This window comes from Poecilia reticulata, chromosome 16, assembly GCF_904066995.2.
Source record: "Poecilia reticulata chromosome 16, P_reticulata-male-v2, whole genome shotgun sequence".
NCBI classification, from domain to species: domain Eukaryota; kingdom Metazoa; phylum Chordata; class Actinopteri; order Cyprinodontiformes; family Poeciliidae; genus Poecilia; species Poecilia reticulata.
The window spans coordinates 23,499,784-23,520,908 of NC_088845.1; the positions used below are offsets into that span (position 1 = coordinate 23,499,784).

The window sequence follows — 21,125 nt, forward strand, 5'->3', positions numbered from 1 at the left end:
CTTCACCTTTGTAGTATATTATTTGGTAGCATCTCTTTCAAGTCGGCCTGACATGAAAACAGTCAACCATCATTGTCGAATACTGCATAGTTAAACACAACCCGCAACTACAGTTGCAATATGTTCTTTATTTCCCTCATATTTTCTCATTCCAGTAAAACAATAAATATATAATAAATAAACCATAGCTGACATTTTTTTTCGAATGTATACCAGCGCCACAGAGAGATGCATTATGGCACTGAAGAATACCGTTTGACACCAACATACTTTCCGCTGTTTTAATATAAACAGTGAATCTCTTTTTTAAACACTATGTCAAGTTTAAGCGCCGCAAATTATAAATCACACGGTAAAATGAAACTTTAATGCGACCCCTACTGGGTACATGTTGAGTCGCAATCGTATCTTGTAGAGTCTTTCGCCACAACAAACTGCCTGAATCAAAATACCATGGCATAAAACAAATCTTACACTCAGAACTAACGCACAAAAAACGTTAAACCTGTTTACGGATGCTACTGTTCTTTTTATACAATAAAAAGGAAGAATATACCTCATAGAGAGGAAAATTAAGTTACAAATTTTACAGGCGTTTTCCGAAGCTCCTCTTCCTTGCAAGGTCCGAACTGGGGCCTTGATCAACGTGGGAGACGCGAAAACGTGAAGTTGTTTTGATGCCGTTTGGAATATGTGACACCGAGCGTTGACTCTTTGATTGGAAGACTGTTCATTAAGTATATTGTGCGTCGTAGTGGAATTAATGGTCCTGCCATGATGCCTGGAGACAGTCAGGCCAAAACGGCAGCAATAGCCGCGGATGCGACGGTTGGGAGTTGTCAGAACTGCTCTGTTTTGCACCAGGTTAGTCTTGGTTTCGTAGACAGGAAATACTCTTCAAAGACTCTCTAGTCATTAACCACGTTAACAGTCTCAAATCTGAATTCAGCACGTTGATGATTACACATACTTACACCTCTATATTTTTGTGTGTCCCTTATTTTGTTGAGCAGAGCCTAACGGAGTACGTCGCATCATTTCTTGCTCTGAAACAGAAAATAGCAGCTACCGAGTGAGTATCGGCTTCAATATGAGTTGTCATGGTGACACTTCCTAACACAGCCAAACGCAAATAAATTCGCTTGCTACAGGAGCCGAGTTAAAAGTTTTAAAAGATAGACTAAGCTTATCGTGACTAAATTATTTCTGTCTATTGTTATTGTTGTTCTTGTATTACATGTTTCATTGCTTTCATAATTATAGTCAAAAATAGACTTAAGGGGAAAAAAGAGATTCCATTCTAATATTTCACTCAGCTAATGCAGATAGTTTTACTTTGCATAAATATTTTTGCTTTTTAAAATCGGCCAGTCTACCAGCAGCACTACTCATAAGAAAATGTGGCACAAACTGCTATGGAGAAGCCTAAGGTAATACAAGAATTAAAACAAACCAGCCCACTTCACCAAATGATTGTACACAAACCACATACACACACTCTTATTGAATCCATAAAACTTACGGAAAAGACAGTCTTACCAAAGCTATATGGAAATATAATTAAAAAAAAACAAAATGAAATGTGAATAAACCACAGAAAGAAAATATTAAGTTGAATTAAACAATTAAGACCAATAAAGTTTAAACAACAATGAATAAATACAGTAGTGTTACCTGACATCTCAGAAGTAAAATAAACAAGTATGAACTTAAAAGCAGACAAAAATCAAAACTTTTAAAAACAAAATGTATAATGAAAGCATTCAAAATAAATAATCGTAATAATGAGTGAAAAGCAGCTTTTACTATAACTCATTTCATTGTTTCCTTAAATTTGATAAAAGCTTCCATTTTTTTCATTACATATTAATGTTTGCAGTGACTCCATCAGGCTTCGAAAGCAATTGGAGGAACTGCAGATGCGGTTGTTTACACTGGAGAAAAAGACAGCAGATTATGAATCCGTACAGGCCGAACTGGAAGAGAAGACGGTAGATCTTAACTCTCCTCAAAAAAATTAAGAAAATAGTTTTCCTTAAATTAATCTGCCTTTTGCTTCTAATGTACAGAACTTAACTCACCTATATATTTTTTTTATTTTTATAGGTTGCACTTAAGGCCTATGAACAGCTGTCTGAAGAGATGGACAAATTAAAGCAGGAAAAGAGCAACATGTTGGCTGAGTAAGTGACCGTTTTAGTTTCAGGTCCAAAATTTTCCATATTGTGTCATGTGGCATACACAAACTGGATTGTATGTAACTGGGGTTGTATCTGATTGATCACCACAAAGTATTATTTGCTTCCATTCATTTGGGTGTAATATGTCAGACTTGTAATTTGTAAATTTGGGAGAGATATACCCCAAAAGATTTGCAGCGATAAGTGCAGCTATAAAGGAGTTTGACTAGAACTAAAAATAAACTCACTCTATAGTTTTTATAATTTCAGTTTATTGCAAAACAAAAAAAATCTGAATTCTCATGTCATATTTATGCATTATTTTCTTCTGGTCTGTCACATAACATCCTAATAAAATAGAATATGAGCAAAGAGGTCCAACAACTATTTTGACGTATTGTTAGGGAGTATGTATAAAAGGGTCTCCATTATGGTGGAAAAACTCACTGTAACTCTTTTTATCTCTTAGGAATGAGACGCTTAGAGATGAGCTGAAATGTTTGAAAGGTAAATTGCTGTTATTTTCGGTAAACTCTTCTAAGATATTAACACTTTGCTAAGTATTTTGTGTGTGTGTTGAACTCTTAGATTTAACAGAAAGACAAAATCTTGAAAATGCACGTGTGAAAAGAGAGAAAGCAGCTGTTGAAAAGGATTTATTAAAAACTCAGGTAAAACATAAACATTAAAAATTCATGGTTATTTTATTGACCAAAACATTAATCTCCTCAATACCTGTGTAAACTTTTTTTTTTTTCAAATCAGGCATCTTTAAAGGAATCTCAGGAACAAGCAAAGAAGATTGATAAATTGACAAAGGAGAATGCCATCATGACAAACATGTAAGAGTTCAGTTTGTTTTGTTACTGAAGAACAACTATTTCCATGCTACTCACACTTGGTGTGTATTTTTGTTGTCGTGGGTAATGGTTACGCCTTGCTCTTTTCTGATCAACAGGAAGGATAGAATGGAAAACAAAGTTAGAGTGCTTGAAGGTGAGTTTTAGACATTAGTATTTTCTGACATGAGCTGAAACTTTATCTGCCGAGTCTGTTGGTTTGAGACATTTTGTTTTTCGTCTTGGGCGGGTTCTTAATTCTACTTCTTCTAAACTTATTTCAGACTCGATTTGCAAACAGAACTATCAAATATCTCAACTGACCAATGAGAAGATTCTGCTCGAAAGGAACATTAGTGACCTCCAGGTACAGTGAAAGCACTAAAGGAAACTGCAGACTTGGGGACGAGAGGGGGGCAAGTAGTCAAACTGATTGTTTGTCTTTAAACATTTTTTGCAGGTGAGACTGATAAAACTGGAAAGAGAAAGATGTAAAGGTACAGAATGCATAACCTGTATTTTATTTTTAATTTGTGGTGGCATTTCATTTTTACTGTTTTTTGAGAATTAAGAAGCAAAACAAATGTATGATAGTGTTTGCTTAACTTTCACTTATAAAGTAAAGAAATATCAAATGAAAACATTGTAAATAATCTAATTGTGTCTTTAAAAAAAAATAAAACAGATTATAGGAGCTCTACAACTCAAACAAGAGCAGCACCAATAGTTGACAAAGGTATGATGACGATACTTTTCATGATGATTCGTTTGATTTGCACCACGAGTAAGCCTAAAACCAAAATTAATTTGTCTTTGTAAAAAATCTCTACATACCTTACAGGAAAGTTGCGGCTGTTGCTGCAGAGTGTATGGGAATGTGTGGATCCAGAGCACGAACAATCGTCAAACATATCCCTGTCACCAGGTGAGGTCATCATTAACATCTCTTCTGCACTTGTATGATAAAACAGAAATGCACATCTTTTTATGTGCTCACAGTCGTGTTTGCCTTTTATGTTAGAGTTTGGTCACAGACGGGCCCTTCCTCCTTCGCCGCAAACCAAACTGCAGGCTAATGAAAGGCGAATGTCAGCCTCTGCTTCTGAGACCATCAGGGAATCGTCCGTTCTTCATGCCGAAACCAAATCTGCTCTCACAAAGTTGAGACCTTGTCCTCGGGTGCAGGACACGTGCAGACACCAAGCATCTACCCACCACTTGAATCAAGACAACACACTGAAAAAGAGGAAAGAGTCACCCAAGAAAAATAAACATAATGAGTCGTCTCCCGTCAAAGGAAACCTTTGTGTATCTATTGATGAAATAATGGATTTTTTGAAACCACTGCCACCCTGCATATCTCCGCTTTCAGAATCGGTGAGAAGTTGTTTTTTTGTTTGTTTTTTTAAGCTATGAGCTGCTTCATATACTTCTACTAACTGAAGTCACCCTTTTTGCATGCAGTCACCTATTAAATAATTCTGTTTTTATACACATAAAGTTTATTTCACTGCTATACTTTTGCTTCTATTTTTCAGCAGACCAGTGTAGAAGATGTTGAGATGGATGGTGAGGAAAAGACTGACAGCCCTGAACTTTCTGAGGATGTTCAACTTCCTAAACAAGATCAGCCTTCAAGCTCTAAAGCATCACAACTACATCTCAACAGTCCAAAATCTCTGTCACTTTACAAAAATGATAATGTAGACAACCTGGAACACATTTCAGATAAAAAAGACAATGGACACTGTGGGTTGGGCGGTGGTGCTGAACTGAATGAAAGCGCAGATAAAGCTCACAAGAACAACAGTTCTCTAAAAAACATGTCCCCGCCCGAACTGCCACAGTCTTTATTATTACATAGTAATGTTTCAGAAGAAGCTCTCCCATTACCAGATGAAGATATGGAGCATTCCCACAATGAAAATCCCAACAATCAAAGTGCGGATATCTGTGATACTGGAACGGCTTTTGAAAAGGCAAAAGAAGACAATTTGGATACTGCTACAAAGATGGATGTAGCTGAGAGTCCAGGTGACATTCCTGATGTCACAACAGTTGCTTCTTATGGGGAAAGAGATGCAACTGCAAACTCTGGAGAAGCAGAAAATGAACAATGTGTTGCCCAATTTAAAAGCAAAGAATCTTTGGAAGACACCAGTGTCGCAGACAACCAAAAAGGTCATGTGGATTCTTGTCAGGACAGTGCAAATCTCACTGCCTCAGGGGCTCTCTGCAAAGGTTCAGAAATGCTAGAGGAATCCCCACCAAGCAGCAGTGACAGCATGAGTTGTGGCTTAAATAAAAACCTTGAAGAGGGAATGGAAGTAGATGCTGGAGTCCATTGCTCTGGGGAGAACGAAGGGAATGCAGTGCAAGTTCCTAGAGACGTTGATGTGACAGCTTCACCCTCAGACCTGAATGCCGGTGACAAACCTTTGTCTCCTAAAGACTCTCCGGTTTTGAACAGAGAAGTTGAGGGGCCCCGTCCTGACCCGGAACACGAAGAAGCAAATTCTACAGCTCTGTCGCCAAAGGATTTTGACAAAGAGGAAGCAAAAAGTACCAGTTCACCTGATACTGCTTCTTCATTGTCCCCAGAAAAAATAACTGTTGACTCTAAATCTTTGGAAGACAAAATGCATTCTGCTTGTAGACAGTTAAGTCCTTCATGTCGGTTATCTCAAGTAAAACTGCTTCCTGTGGAAACTGACCCAATCACTGAAAAAGCTAAGGACAAAGAGAAAGTTGCAAAGAACAATCTACTCACCTCAGAAAAGGAAATTGTCAACCAACTTCACTCTGATCCTACTACTTCATGCCATGATATTTATTCTGCCATAAAAGAACAAAACCAGATCTTGGAGACGTTTACACCAGTCCATGAACAGCCAGATTTACATACGAATGTTGAGGAAAATGTTACACCAATGGGCAGTCCAACAGCAACTCAAACACCAGAGTCCATCAGCCATCTTCTCTTGGAAATGGGTCCTCCACTTCCCCCTGTCCTGACCCCTGTAACAACACCTCCTAAAGCAGTAAAGCCAATCAACCCAAGCCACGCAATTGGAAAACTTTCATTCCCTTCACCGATGGATAGCTCTGCTTCTACCACTCCAGTGAAATTCCTTTCAACACCTAACAGTCAGCAGCTCAGCTGTTCTTCTTCCTTGACCAGTCCAACCCATCCAAATGGAGTCCCCTCGTCACCGCTCCAGTTTAGCTCAGCCACTCCAAAACATGCATTGCCAGTTCCTGGTCGCTTGCCTGCCAAAGCAGTTAATTCTTCCCCTTCGTCTTCAAACAGTCCACTTCAAGAAAACTCCATGAGTATTTTAAATACCATGGACCTTGGTTCCTCTGCCTGTACCTGGACTCTTAACATTTTGAAAGGTAATGTCAATCTTAGCATGTGTTCATCAGAGAATGGAGTATTACCAAAAACAACGGACAATCAGAGATCAGGCTTCAAAACCATCAGCTCCGCTTCCACAGCCTTCACAAAAACAGAGACCAGGGGAGAAAAAAGACCTGCTGGTGATTCGTCCCAGTCCAAAAACAGTAAATTCCCAAAGCTTGACAGCAGTTCTGCAGATGTTACTGACAAACAGGAGTCTTCCTTCTCCTTACACAGTGACAATGAGGCAGCCTCTTCCAGTACTGTGGCAAAAGATCAGAAAGAAAGCAATACAGCATCTCCATGCATAGAATTTGAAGAACCAGCTGAGCAGGATCTCATTGTTGACTATTTAAACAAAATTAAAAAACAATGCTTCGATTTGCTGCCTGTTGTCCAGAGTCACCTTTATGTTGGTAATCTGCCCAAAAAGCCTATCCTGAGAGACGAGGAGAAAGAGGTCATCTCTGACATATGCAGATGTAGCTTGGTAAGTATACCCGTTAATTGGCTGACTTTGGCTACGCCTGGGATGCTGACTATTTCTTAAATGCTCTATTCCTGTTCATTTTTGATGAAAGAGGTGCCACAGTTTTAGGGAATCCGTGATTAATCAACAAAATTAAATTAGGGTTCATAGCAAACAAGCTGCAACATGCAGTGAGTTTACTCCGTTTCATGTAGAGCAAATTTAAACTCTCCTTGAATGATATTAATAATGTCTATTTCCATTTTGTTGGTATTTTTTGTTTGAGTTTCTGCAGGGGAAGGATGTTGGTCATATAGTATTTGTTTGGTTGTGTGCTAGTGATACAGCACAGGATTGTGGCGTGTTTTAATTGAAGCAGGGGAGCAAAGTCAGCTTTTGGGTCATTTTCTCAAGGTGCGAAAAGCATAGAGAAATATGCATGTCTAATATTGGTAAAAATCAGTGATTGGCCACAACTACAATATTAATATTGAATATCAGTATCGGAGTAAATGTTCATGTCAGTACGTCCCTCCCAATTATAGTGTTTTGTCTCATCTCTTTAGCTGAATTTATCTTTTCACTCCTAGATTCAACACAATTTTAGTTATTTTATTTTCTAAAAGATAGAAACCTTATTCATATATTTTTTCAAATTAATTCTTAAAATAGTTTCATCGTCCTTGATATGCCCAATAAAAACCTAATATATAGGGTAGCAGTACTTCAGTTTTTGAGTGTCTGGCAGAGAACACAGAGAAGAGTCCGAACGATGCACGCTCTTTTCGAAGTTACAAATGGCGATTGCACTTCCTGTTTGACCTTGCTGCTGTCGCTAGTTTAGAAGTGGAGTAAACAGGCGATACATTGTATGAGCAGGCGGATAAGTTCCCCCGAATGGCTACAACGGGAGATTCAGGGATTTCTCAAACATGCATGAAAGAATCAGCAACACTCCAGGTGTGTTTTTTATGAGGGAATAACACTTATAACGTGATATAAAGTAAAAAAAAATAAAAAAGTTAACTTTACATAACACTGCCCCTTTAACAAAGAAAGATATTGTTCTTATGCAAACTTTAAATGTTGTCTTTCCTCTCACCAGCTCCAGGTGGATGAAATGATTGTGGCCATATTGACCAAACTAAAGACTGAAAAGAATGCCCTTTGTCTAAACTACTTACAAGCCCTCTGTCGAGTCTACATAGGCATCTGTAGACAGAAGAAGTACTGGGAGAAGGCTCGTATCCTAGCCTACAGCATTCTTGTTGAAGGTAGGCGGTCCCCCGCCCCCTACAGACACCTAATATTCATATTTGTTTACTTCCACTTTAAAACACAATTAGGTTTAAATTATCTAACATATAAGTGAGTCCTAAAATCTTTTTTCCTTGTCTTTTTATATCTAACTTTCAAATTTTGTGATGATTTATTTTATGCTGTTTTACCTTTTCAGATTTCCCAGATTCGGCAAAACTGGTCTTGTTTATGGTGACGACATGGCCCAATGTTCTGACACACAGCAGCTTACTGTGCCAGGCCATTCATGTTATTACCCAACTGAAAGCAACAGAAGGGCTTCTTGGCTGCCTGTCAGCTTTCCTTGGATGGGAGAAGGTATACTGCTTAAATTACTTTATGCAATTGGGTTCTTTTGCAAACAAGTTTAAAATCCTGTACATGATCAAATAAAAACACAGTAAGCAATTATTTTAGAATTAACCCGTGCTCCAGTTATTATTAATCAAATAATAACTGGAGGTTTTTAGTGGCTTAATTAGTAGAGGAGCCTCACTCTTTATTTGACTACATTTCTGTTAAAAACATAACATCAGTTGTGATGCTCAGTGATGGCATCATTAGTTGTCTGATGTTAGGCAATCCAAATCTTCTGTGATTTAATGAAACCATGTCTCCCCTTCTGTCATCAACACAGAATCCTCCTTGTGACCTTGACCAGCTGATCCTTAGAACTCTGACGGAACTCCGTTCAGGAAACAATCAGTCTTTTACGAAGCATGTGTACCATGGAGAAGACCTTTGTGCTGGAGCCTGGGAACAAATCTTCACACTGTCCCTCCTGTGTTCACACAAAAAGTGGAAATGGACCTATGAACACATCCTGGGGTATGCTCTTAGAATTAGAATTTACTTTAAAATTGTATTTATTTCAGTGGCTAGGGTCATTAAGTAAAAAAAAACATATTTTGTTGTATTATTTGTTTCACTTGTGTGTAAATATTTCACTTGTGTGTAATGACTATATATATATATATATATATATATATATATATATATATATATATATATATTTGGGATCTATTTCTTATTTTGATGTTTATAAAACATCAAACTTCAAGTTTTATTTCTCTGAAAATTACAATTTTACAACAAAAAAAAACAAACATTGAAATTGGAATTTTAATAGGGGACAGTTATGGCATACAAAATCATGGACGATTCAGCTGCCGCCACCACATGTCAATATGCTCTTGGGTGAGGTATTTAACCCAAAGATGTGTTTCTTTGTATCAGTATATGAATATGTAAGTGTTGTGAGTGCAGTTTGGTGAATATGAATAGCGTAAAGTGCTAGGAGTGGGTGCTATGAGTAGAAAAGCGCCAAAGCATTTAATCTAGTTACATTGTTTTCGAAAATATTGGGTTCCTTTAGTTGTTGTTGACCAAAATCACAACAGTAAATAAATACTTGACAATAAGACATACTCATGAAAGAATACATTTTCAAGATATTCTTATTTATGGGTGCTGTTGTTCATTTCATTCTGTCAGCAAAGAGTTGTGGCCGTTAATGAACGCCTGGGTTCTGCAGCCAAGAGATCAGCAAGAACCAGTTCGAGATGAGACTGTTGCTACTGTACTTCGACTCATAGGTCTGTGGTTTGCTTCTTTGCTTGTATATTAATGCCAACTTGACGTAATGTTTAAAAAGGATTATGACTAGACAGAGAAGAGACTGATTACATTTGTGTTTAAACAGGACGGCTCGGTCAGCTGGGCCTTAAAGAAGGTTCTGTTTCCTCTTTGGTCACTGTGGCCAATATAATCAACACATTTGGAAGGCATGGACAAGCTGAAGGTATGGGGCTTCAGCGAAAACTGACAAATTTTTTTCAGCTATAGTAACATAGTCAGACAGATCAAAAAACTTTAAGAGAAACGGTTTACGAAAGATTCTCAGAAGTGTTCTAATCATGCAATATCATTTCCTGCAGGGGTGCCTTGGACGGTCCAGTTAGCAGCTATTTACTGCATCTATGAGCTGTCTCCCTGCAATCCCAAACAAGCCCTGGATGCTTTGGCTGAGTGGAGATGCGAGACTCCACAGAACGTCCCTCCTGCTGTCACAAGTTGCATTAATCAAATAGCATATATTTGTAGAAACGTCAGGAGCTGAAAATGTACTAAACCACATCGACCATCAATTGTGTATGTAACTATTTTTAAGACAAGACAAATACCTCAATATTGATTTACAACCTGAATCCTTGATATAGCTGTTTACCATGTAAGCAGGAGTGGCAACTAAAAGGTTTGTGTTCTTTGTAATGCTACAGGGTGTATTGAAATCCATCTTAATACTTTTGTCCACATTTAAAGAAGATTGTTTCAAATAATTTCAGACTTTAGAAATGTTGTCTGTTTTTAAATTGAATTTAAATTTGTAAGTCTTTGGAGTAAATATTTTCTTTTATGGGCAGTCTAAGAATTTTTATTTCCTAAAGTTTAGTCTACTACATCCTGCAAAACACACTAGAACTACAAATAGAACTATTTGACACTGTACAATTTTCAGGCAACAAAGTACGGTATAAAACATTATAATATGTACAGTGTACTAAACTGTGAAGCTGGTGTATATTAATTAGAAATATTGAACGTCTTGTTTTGCCAAAGTAAATGTTTTGTACAGTTTTTCTTCAAATGCTTTTATTTTTTCTAATTAAAATGAACACATCTTGTATAAATTGATGTTTTTGCTGTAATTTCTAATTAGTATGTTCTTGATGTGCTTTTATGTTTGACCCTTCCAGCCATGCCCTCAAATAATAGGAGGAAAAATACAGTTTTGTATTTTGCAAGGATTTTGGTGTTTTATGACTTTAGGCATTAACAAGCTACATGTTGTTTTAAAGAACCAATGGAGGATAGAGAATTGACAATCCTAACAAACCTTTTTAGAGGCCGGTAGACTGACTACACCACTCAATAAGTAGAAATAAGGAAAAATTATTTGACAAAATGGATAAAACCCCTGCCCATGTGATGTTTCTTTTTTTTTTTTACTGTTTATTTTTGTCCGATACAGCAATTAAAATAATGTTTGGGTGGTATTGATTCTAATTTTAAATATGATCAAACCATAGATGTGATCAGTGTAGATAATTCAGCCTATAAGTTTTTTTAATGAGCTGTTGGAAACTGTCCAGTATGATCTGTGGTTTTCCTTCGTTGTTTATGGGAGGTTTAGGTTGTGAATGTAAACTGAATTTGACGCTTAACATTTACAGAAAAACGAAACTTGCTCTCCAGGGTCCCACTAAATCAGCTGCAAAGCAAAGAGTTCTAAATACACTTCTGAAAGGTAGTTGCGATGTCATCTGGTGAGTTTTGGACAAAACTCTTATCAATGAAATAACATTTAAAAATGTGCCTAGTGTGAATTATTATGATTGAGCTTTGATAAAGGGTAGAACTGCGAAGTCGTTGCTTACAGACTTGTATCTAGGTTTCATAAGTCTATGTTAACAGACACTAAGCTCATGCAACCGCCTGTATTTGTCACATAGAAAACGGGTTTGTTTCCGGTTTTGACTGCCAAAATAAGTAGAAAAAAAATAAATTGCTTAGAAGTAACCTTATTGCCAATTTATTTTCTTATGCATATTTTATAGTTTACTGTTATTTATTATTATTATCAATGTTATTTTAGTGGTACACCAATGTGCGCCTTTGTAAAGAGAAGCTTTAATAGTCTAACTTCCGGTATTTCTGGTTACATGTGTGTAACTTGACACTTCCTCCAGCGTAGAGGGGGTGTGTTCAAAGATTTAAATCCCACACAGATGAGCGGTTGGTGAACCGTAGTGGTGTTGCTTGCGCCATATTGCCTGCCTTTTAAGGGGAGAGGAGTTTGGCCGAGCCGCTTGGCAAACCAAACCAGTCTCCAGACATGAAGCTTTGTGGAAAAATCTTGTAAAACGGTACCGCATGATTTTTTTTCGTGTCCTAGAGTGTTAAGTGTCAAATTGCGAAGTTGCTTGCATTGGTTATTTCTCCGTTTCTGTGTGGACGGTTCTCGGTAAACTCGAGTCCAATGGATCCCAGGACCCTTTGGAATCAACCAGAGCAGACGGGACCGGCCAATTCCCTGTGGATGCAGATTTGGGAGACCTCGCAGGCATTCGGAGCAAATTCCGGCCTCGACAACCAACCTCACCACCAGCGCAACTTTGTGGTACAAAATGCAAACTTGGACTCTTACGTCGAGAGCTGCAGGCATGTAGTGCCGACACCCGGGACTGTGTTTGGTAAACTGCCGCGGGCAAACGGCGGCGGCGTAGAGAGGGGAAGTGTCCGGAGGAAGGGCTCCTTGTCACCGTCCTCCTCCTCTCTGGACTCGGAGGCCGACAGCTCCTCTCCCCACGGCTCCTCGCTTCAAATTGACTGTCTGAGCGCGGCGGACGAGGCCGAGCAGTTTTTGCACTACGGTGAGCGGAAGGTGAACGAGAACAGCCTCCGACAGCCTTTTCACGCTTTTCAGCAACATTGTCGCAGCATGCAACAGCCCGGCGGCCACACCCCCACAGGGATGAAGAACCATCCAGGGAGCAAGCAGCACCACTATCAATCACATCCACCCGGCCGCAGGAGGCAGCTGAACAGGGCCAACACTTTCCACGACTTCAACCCGCTCCTCTCCTACGGCTTCAATGGCCACTACGTAGACTCTTCCTATAGCCTGTGGAAAACCCGGCGCTACAGCCCGGGCATTAATGGGTAAGAGAACATAATGGTTTATCGTCATCAGCTGCCGTATTAATGAATACGGAACACGTTGTCTCCTTTTTCATGTGAGCATTTTAACGTGTTTAAATTGAGTTTTGTCCCCTTTTTTTTCAGTTTACACGAGGAAATAGTGGACTTCTTCAACTTCATGTCCCCAAGACCCGAGGAGGAGGCCATGAGAAGGGATGTAGTGAACAGAATAGAAGGTGTCATCAAGGATTTGTGGCCTACAGCTCGGGTGAGTGGGACGGGAGAGTGTAGCACAGTTGAATACTGGAAGTATCTCTGGTGATTCCTGCTTTGATTCGTCCGTTTGGGAGGCATATTACGCTGAAATGCTCTACAAAATTATCTAGTTAATCACCAAAAAGTAGGGCTGTTCACATCCTAAGCAAATGACATGGCTCCCATTTTTAACCTGTTCTCTTCAACGTTTTCTAAGCGTTCACCTGCAACATTCCACAATCACGGTGTCATCATAACACTAATGTAAGACTTCTTGAGCATTAGCAAGAGTTCATTTTGGATGGCTTTGTACAAATGTAACTTTGCAAATCACAAGTCAATTTTGTTGGAAAAAAACACTTCATTTATCCACCGGTGTTGATAAATGATTTTAAAACCAATGCCACTGAATTATCTTTTCTCTAGCATTGTCTGGATTTCCAGCCATTCTTGTATGCCTGAATATTCTCCACACTCTAGCTTCAGAAATTGATAGGTTTCAAGACTGGCATATTTTATTAGTGATGCACTTTCCCACTGCCTGAAAGCCTTTGCATGTTTTGACAGCTTCGTCTATATTGATTTAAATGTATTAGAATTTAAATCCGGTTTGTATTGTTTCATCTCTCTGCAGGTGCAAATTTTTGGCAGCTTCAGCACAGGTCTATATCTTCCGACGAGGTATTTTTTTGTTTGTCTCTGCATCTCTGAATAAATATTGTTTTTGTTTTTTCAATTTTATGTTTTTGGAAGTGGGACATCACAAAATCCTGATATACCAAAAGTAGTGTCATTTGTTTTTGCTTGTTTCACTTTGGTCTGCATGGAAGTAGAAAGTTGACTTTTGATGTTTGTTATATAATATAGTTTTCCACAGTGGTGGTGGAGATATGAAATGAGACAGATGATATACATTTTGTGCAGTTGTTTGCTTTGAAGCACCATAAGATCTGTGTATCAATATCTACCTCAGGTAGAGATAAACCTTTTAGGTAGCTGATGTTTGCATGTTTTATCTCCTCAGTGACATTGACCTTGTGGTGTTTGGGAAGTGGGATCATCCCCCACTTCAGGATCTCGAACAAGCTCTTAAAAAACACAATGTGGCCGGCAATTATCCTATCAAAGTCCTTGACAAAGCTACGGTGAGTAGTCTAAAGATTTTCTTTTAACATTTTTTTTTTATTTTTTTAACTTTGACAAGTGAGTTTATTCACAATTTTTTTTTTATTATTTCAATCTTTAATTCTTGATCTCAGGTTCCAATTATTAAACTCACTGATCATGAGACCAAGGTCAAAGTGGACATCAGCTTTAACGTGGAGACTGCAGTGAAAGCGGCACAGTTGATCAAAAGCTACCTTAAGGTCAGTTTCGGGTACTTCATATTTTTAAAGGGGCTATTATAAATGTTTGGATTTGTAACACTTCCTTTTGGTTTTGTAGAAATACACAGTTCTTCCACCCTTGATCTTCGTTCTGAAGCAGTTTCTCTTGCAAAGGGATCTGAACGAAGTCTTTACTGGAGGCATCAGCTCATACAGCCTTATACTAATGGCCATCAGCTTCTTGCAGGTGCGCAAACACACATGCAGTATTCATGATACAAAAATGTGCCTTTCCATTGTCACATGCCAATAATGACTCGCTGTTTTTGTGAAGTTGTATAATCTATTGAGGGAAAATGTCATACTATTAAAAATGTAATGTAAAAAAAGATGTCAAAGAAAGGGAGCTCAAGTCTCTATAACATATAGAAGATTAAGCTCAGGAGTTGATGATGATTATCTCAATAACCACCCAAGAAGATGGTGATGGGGGTACTTTATTGTGAATGCTGTGGCCTACACCGAGTGGTTTTTATATGGTCTGGTAAGGTTGAGTGAGTAAGGATAAATGTTGCCTACTTTGGACACTGATCAGCCCAGCACCCAACCTAGTGATCAACTAAAAAAAAAGAAAATGCTCCTTTGGGATTCCAGTTTGCTTGAAAATTTCCACAGTGGAAAATGATTTGTTGTGACAAAGCTCCTAATAAAAATGACATTTTAATTTTCAAATGTAACCCAGCTGGGCTAATTTCTGACCAGCATTGGAAGGAGACGTGGCAGCATTTAAAGCAAATGTGTCAACAGAGCACTTTGTTGGGAAAAGAGTTGACGGTCGCTTTTGATATTATAGAGCTGTTTTCAGTGCAGACTAGCAGAATAATTAGTTTAAATACTCAAATGCATGTAGTTTCTTTAGATTGCAAATACATTTTGCTGATATTTTTGAAAGATTATGCTGGAGAAATTTAAGGCACTTGGAAGAAACTTCTCAGCTGAAGCATCAGATGCTTTCTTCTCAGCGTCACTGTGTAGGTTAACACTGGTGTGGTCAAGTCAATTTGTGAAAGGCAGAGGCAGCTTAAATATGAGCTTTCATTTTGTCATGGAATTAAGTTGAAATACATTTTAGACATTTCACAATATGATTTCCTGAATCAAAGTGGTTCAGCAGGGATAATGAAAATTGCAACAATAAAAAGTTTTTTGTTTTGTTTTTTTCCCCAGCACATGAGCTCAAATTTGTGAGGTTTATTTTCTACTTTTAACTGTTATTGTTGCTATCCTGTCAACTAGTTACATCCTCGGATTGACACGCGGCGCACCAACATTAACCTGGGCATCCTGCTGATTGAGTTCTTCGAGCTCTATGGTCGTGACTTCAACTACATGAAAACGGGCATCCGAGTGAAGAATGGAGGAGCTTACCTGTCCAAGGAAGAGATGCAGAAAACGATGGACCACGGAAACCGGCCTTCCATGCTCTGCATAGAAGATCCTGTGCAGCCAGGTCAGAATTGGACAGAAAAAGTGTAATTAACTGCAGTGTTGAAATTAGACTTGTAGTTGGACAGAATCAACCCTGTCAAAGTGTTATCAGTGCAATCAGATTGAAGGTGGAATTAAAATATGCAACTAAATGAACATCAGTTTTGTGATTATTTGCAGGGTGATTCGGTTACAAAAAGTTGAAAATTAAGTATTTCTGAGATTCAACATGGGGGATTATTCATCTTTAGAGTATTAGGGGGGGGGGGAGGAGGAGTTGAACATTTGCAGCTAACCATTTTGATTCTGAACTTATTTTAACCATTGATTTTCTTTTTGAAATTCTTCCGATTGAATCCTTCATTTTAAAAGTGCTGCTTGAATGCTTAGAAAGTGCTTGAACACTTTTTAAGTTGCTTAAGTGTTATATGGCCTTCATTCAAGTGATGGCCATTAAATGAATGGCCTTCACTTAAATCCTAAGACAGATTTATGTTGTCTTACTGATGCATAGCTGACCTCCCTGTTCCCATCTTCACAGGGAACGACGTTGGAAGGAGTTCATACGGAGTCCTGCAAGTCAAGCAGGTCTTTGATTTTGCATATATGGTCTTGAGCCATGGTGTTTCTCCTCTGTATGCTTACCCAAACAAAGAGTACGACAGGTTGGTGAACTGCATTTGAATACTAATGTCTCCACATCGGGGGTGTCGAACTCCAGTCCCCGAGGGCCAGTGACCTGCAACTTTTAAATGTGCCTCTGCTGCACCACACCTGAATAGAATAACCTGCATAGAATAATTAGGTCGTTAGCAAGGCTCTGGAGAACGTATCTACACAAGGAGGAGGCAAGTAAGCCATTTCATTCCAGTGTTTTGCATCTGTGGCGCATCTAAATGCTGCAGGACACTGACCGTTGAGGACTGGACTTTGACACCTGTGCATCTACATGGTTTAGTGTGTGGGAGTAACCTGCCCTTTCTTATATTTTTGGGGTTGCTGCAGCACCTTAGGACGGATTGTTAAAGTTAGCCCAGAGGTGCTGTCCTACAGGGAATGGATAATCCAGAAGTGGGGAGTCAAACAAAGTGCCACGCTGGAAAACAATGGTAAGTATGGATTGCTTTTATGTTCTGTTTGGAAAATGTAATTTTATTATTGTAAGATGACATTTTTGTTGGACTGCACAAGTTGCCTGGTCATAACGAACATCTCTTAACTAGATGATTTTGTGCTTTTTTTTTTTTTAAGATTTGGAGACCTGTGAGCAGGAGCTGGCCAGAATGATGCTGATTGAGGATCAAAGAGACTCCTCCTCTCCTCTGAGCTCGGACTCCCTTTCACCTTCTCCCGTGTTTCCTCCCAGCCCTCAACACCATTCTTCGTCTTCCTCAGCGTGCTCACTTTCATCTTCTTCCTCTGGGAGCGACATTGTAAGGCCGCAGTATCCATTTATGTTTTTATTTGAAGAAATGTAATGCTAGCACCACTTTTTATATATTGGAATATTGTCACTAAGTTGATATGGTTTAGTAATTCAATACAGAAATTGAAACTCGGATTTATTTCAAATGCTCATTTCTGTAAAGTGATTAAGGCTTACATCTGATGAAAGCATGCAAGTCGGGTAAAAGCTGAAATCTTAATTCTTAAAATAGTTTTAATCCTGAAATGTAAAACTACATTCATGTAATGAACAGTATTTTCAGTGGGTGCGTGGTCCAGACTCCTTTTTGCACAAACTTCTGCTGCAAAGCAGTTTTGCATGAAGTTGATCAGGTAGGGCCTTTCTTGTTGGCACTACCTCTCAATTCCAGTTTAACCTTTAGAAAACACTTATGTGATTGCACTTGTTGACCTCCCAATAAAATGCACAATATACCTGCACCTGAAAAGAGAACATTGAACCACTGAGCGATAGGTTTGTCTGTACATTTTTCTCCTTGACCCAAGTTAGACATCTCTCTACTTCAGAAATGACTTGACAAAAGGACTACCGTAGAGAAGTTGTAGCCTATAAGTTAATACATCTGTCTGTGGTAGCTATTGAAGTACTGAGACCTGCCACAGTTCGCACATTGCGAATCTTTTCCAAACTTCTGAACTCCTCCACAGATAATCTTGGAGTCTGGAGGTTATACAGTGGCAGTAACACTTCTGTTTAAAACCCTCTGAAAATATCCAGATTTTCAGAGGACAATAGGTTTTCATGAGCTTTTAAGCCATAATCATCAAACTGAACAGAAATGTGTGCTTAAAACTGAGTAACTATAAGAAATCTGAGTTTCACTTTTTAAATTGGGTTACTGATGATGTTATTCAAATTGATTGAGAAACACTTATAGATGCCGCCTTCAATTTCACCTTATTTGAGCATCAATGCCTTCTGTTTTTCTGTCTTTCATTAGGAGTCTGACTCTCCAAAAAGTAGCAACAGTTCTATCCAGCTCCACCCTCTGACCTTGGCTTCAATCCATTCAGTGATCCAGGTGGCTGCTGACCTGGGGGCCACACATCCCGTGAGCTTTTTGCACTCTTCTCACCCCGCAACCCATATTCAAATGCCTTTCCCGGAAAACCTCACCATCCCTCCTTCCAATTTCCAGTTCTACCACGAGAACCCTCCTTCCATTGGCGTTGTGCACCGTCACGTGACGCACGCCGCACAATTCCCCCAACAAACTAAGCCACCAAGCCCTCTCCTCGCCCACCTCCACCACTCTCAGATGGGTGGGCCGCTGCGCCACCCGTACGCCCAGAGATCCTACTCCCAAGGCTCAATAGAGCCTCACAAGTTTGGCCCCAAGCACAACCAAACTGGCAACATCCAATGCCATAATATCTCTCAAGGCAACTTCAGTCTGCAGCACAGGCTGGTTCACCAAGCTCACAACGTGGTGTCATGCTTCAGGAACCAGCACCAGTACAACCGCAACACGTGGCGACGCAGGAAGAAAGACATGCTCCCAGCTCTGAATCAGAGCCAATGATGGAAGTCAGTCGTAGCACACATTCTGCTGTTGAAGGGTCCCCAAAAGCGCATCTGCACTTGTCCTACAATTCACAAGTTGGTATGAGGCGTGTACCCCATTGCTTGCTAGGACGATGCAGAAGAACAACAGAAAAAACTCTTAAGGTCTTAACCATGCTCATGTTGATCTATCAGTCTAAACACAGTGGCCCTCCCACCAGCATAAACTCCGTTAATGAATTGGTGATCAGCCAACTGGGCCTGCCTCACTGGCCTCATCTCCAGATTACAGAGCCGTTAAGTATTTAGTGTCCATGCAATTTGAACATCATGTGCCATAGTGCTGTTGTGGTTCATTTAAGCCTGACACTCCTTGAACTTTTTGATTTTTATCGAGCCTTTTTTTATCATTAGGTTTTGGTCTTCTGAATGCGTCTCCCTCTTTAGCTCTAATGCTTATTCGGAGCTCTTAAAAGTTTGGCGTCTCTTCTAGAAATTGTACTCTGGACCGAAGCAAAGCACTACACTTTCCTTCTACCTATGCAGCGCAATGCTGACAATGTTTTTTGACGCGATGGCACAAAACGGACATTGTCTCAAGTGCTTATACACTGTGAAGACTGGTTTGAATGTACACTTTTTGTGAGTGGGTATATTGGTCATAAACTTTTTTTTTTTTTTTTTTTAAGACCCACCTGGATTTTTAAAGTGTTTTGTTTTCACATTGGTACCATCAATACTGCAGACTTTGCCACCTTATGTTTTTGTTGCAACAATGTGCAATATTTGCAAGATTTTATTTCACATTTTTTAACTTTCGTTGATGTGTGCAATAGATTGATTCAAGGGCCTAGACAAAGCAAGTGTGTTTGTGTGTGTATGAGAGACCTTCCTGTAAAAGGAGATGGTATGGTATAACATTAGACATGTGCCAAAAACCCTTGACTCAACATTTACCCTCTTGAATTTTTCCACATTATCACTTGAATTTTGCCAACTGCCTGTCCAAAAATGTTTTCATTTTTATTTTAAGCCCCAGTACTGTTTAGCAGATCTCAAAATCATCTTCAGCCATGTTTGTCTCATGACATTTCAGAAGTAGTTGGTGCTATTTTATACCAGCAAAGTGCTTGTTTTCTGCCTTATGAATGCGCTGATTCTGTTAAAGCAGCAGGTTAACTGCCTTCTTAACTGACCAAATGTTTTTTCTTTTTTTTTTTTTTTCTCGTGTGAAGCCAGAGCTTTTTGTACACGTTTCATTAAGCACTGCCAGGGTTATCGAGGTGCAAGCTCAGTGAGCAGACTACTATTGCTGTTGGTAAATGTCAGTATTGCCATCATGTAATTTTTTTTTATTTTATTTTTTATTATTCTGGTAAGTAAATTTGCGAAATGGTTGTAGGTCTGAATATTTTATATTTTACAGTTTACACATCGGTTTACTGAAATAAGGAAGTTTTTTAGTGACATTTGAGAACTTGTTTTGAAAGTCGAATGTGCCTCCTGTGTATCAAACTCAACATGCTTTTCTTAATATTCCTTGGTTTTCAACGCTGCTTTTCAAGCCATTATCTGGGTTATTACCACATTGCATCACACCAAATCTCCAGATCTCTGTATGACGGATGGGTTATAATGTGTAAACAACTTGCATAACTTTTGCATAACTTTTTTTTAAATGCAAGTTTTCTATTTTTTTAATAAACATTTTTAAAAAAGCTATAATTTGAGTGAAGTTAGAATTTCTTTTTATCTGACCAATGTTCATTACTTAATTTTACATTTAAGAGCGGCAATGATTTACTGCTGAAGAGTTTACAATAATTGAATTATTTCACTTTTTCACAGGGACAGCTGCAGTAAACTATTTCCAGTTGGTAAACGGAAGTTTATGCTTGGACTGATAGAAGTGCAAGGTTGTTTGTGTGAGTATGTATGAACTTTGTCTTACTGCACTTGACTTTCTGGATAAAGTTGAAACATTGTTGCAATGTGCAGGTGCCAGATTTCACAATTGACAAATGCATGATGCCAATTTGTGTTCAACTTGGTGTTTTTGGTTGAAATTTCTAATAAAGTAGAAGAAAGGATAAAAGTAGGTCATTATAAAACCTTGTAGGTAGATGTCGCAAACTACACATTTCCAAATAGTGTTATTAGAAGAACAAATGAATGAAACGATATTCTTAAAAATA

At 38.8% G+C, this 21,125-nt stretch overlaps 2 protein-coding genes across 3 annotated transcripts; both read left to right on the forward strand.

Moving 5' to 3' along the window:
- The first annotated feature begins 605 nt into the window (after positions 1–605).
- ice1 (KIAA0947-like (H. sapiens)) lies at positions 606–10,788 on the forward strand. 2 transcript variants are annotated; one of them, XM_081597213.1, is made up of 20 exons: positions 606–864; positions 1,014–1,072; positions 1,880–1,991; positions 2,107–2,183; positions 2,650–2,687; positions 2,769–2,851; positions 2,946–3,022; positions 3,139–3,176; positions 3,304–3,386; positions 3,480–3,516; positions 3,705–3,755; positions 3,861–3,944; positions 4,041–4,396; positions 4,561–6,909; positions 7,994–8,162; positions 8,345–8,505; positions 8,825–9,015; positions 9,682–9,782; positions 9,890–9,988; positions 10,125–10,788. In XM_081597213.1, the coding sequence occupies exons 1-20, from the start codon at positions 775–777 to the stop codon at positions 10,304–10,306; spliced, it is 4,437 nt and encodes a 1,478-aa protein (XP_081453339.1). In that variant the 5' UTR covers positions 606–774; the 3' UTR covers positions 10,307–10,788. The 2 variants fall into 2 exon arrangements, with proteins under 2 accessions (XP_081453339.1, XP_008430395.2); XM_008432173.3 differs by having other exon boundaries at positions 607–864; positions 4,558–6,909.
- A 1,138-nt stretch (positions 10,789–11,926) lies between these two features.
- LOC103478371 (terminal nucleotidyltransferase 4A-like) lies at positions 11,927–20,655 on the forward strand. Its single transcript, XM_008432172.3, has 11 exons — positions 11,927–12,909; positions 13,033–13,156; positions 13,778–13,824; positions 14,168–14,288; positions 14,403–14,510; positions 14,590–14,718; positions 15,768–15,981; positions 16,501–16,624; positions 16,965–17,068; positions 17,211–17,392; positions 18,368–20,655. The coding sequence occupies exons 1-11, from the start codon at positions 12,227–12,229 to the stop codon at positions 18,947–18,949; spliced, it is 2,418 nt and encodes an 805-aa protein (XP_008430394.2). The 5' UTR covers positions 11,927–12,226; the 3' UTR covers positions 18,950–20,655.
- The last annotated feature ends 470 nt before the right edge of the window (positions 20,656–21,125 follow it).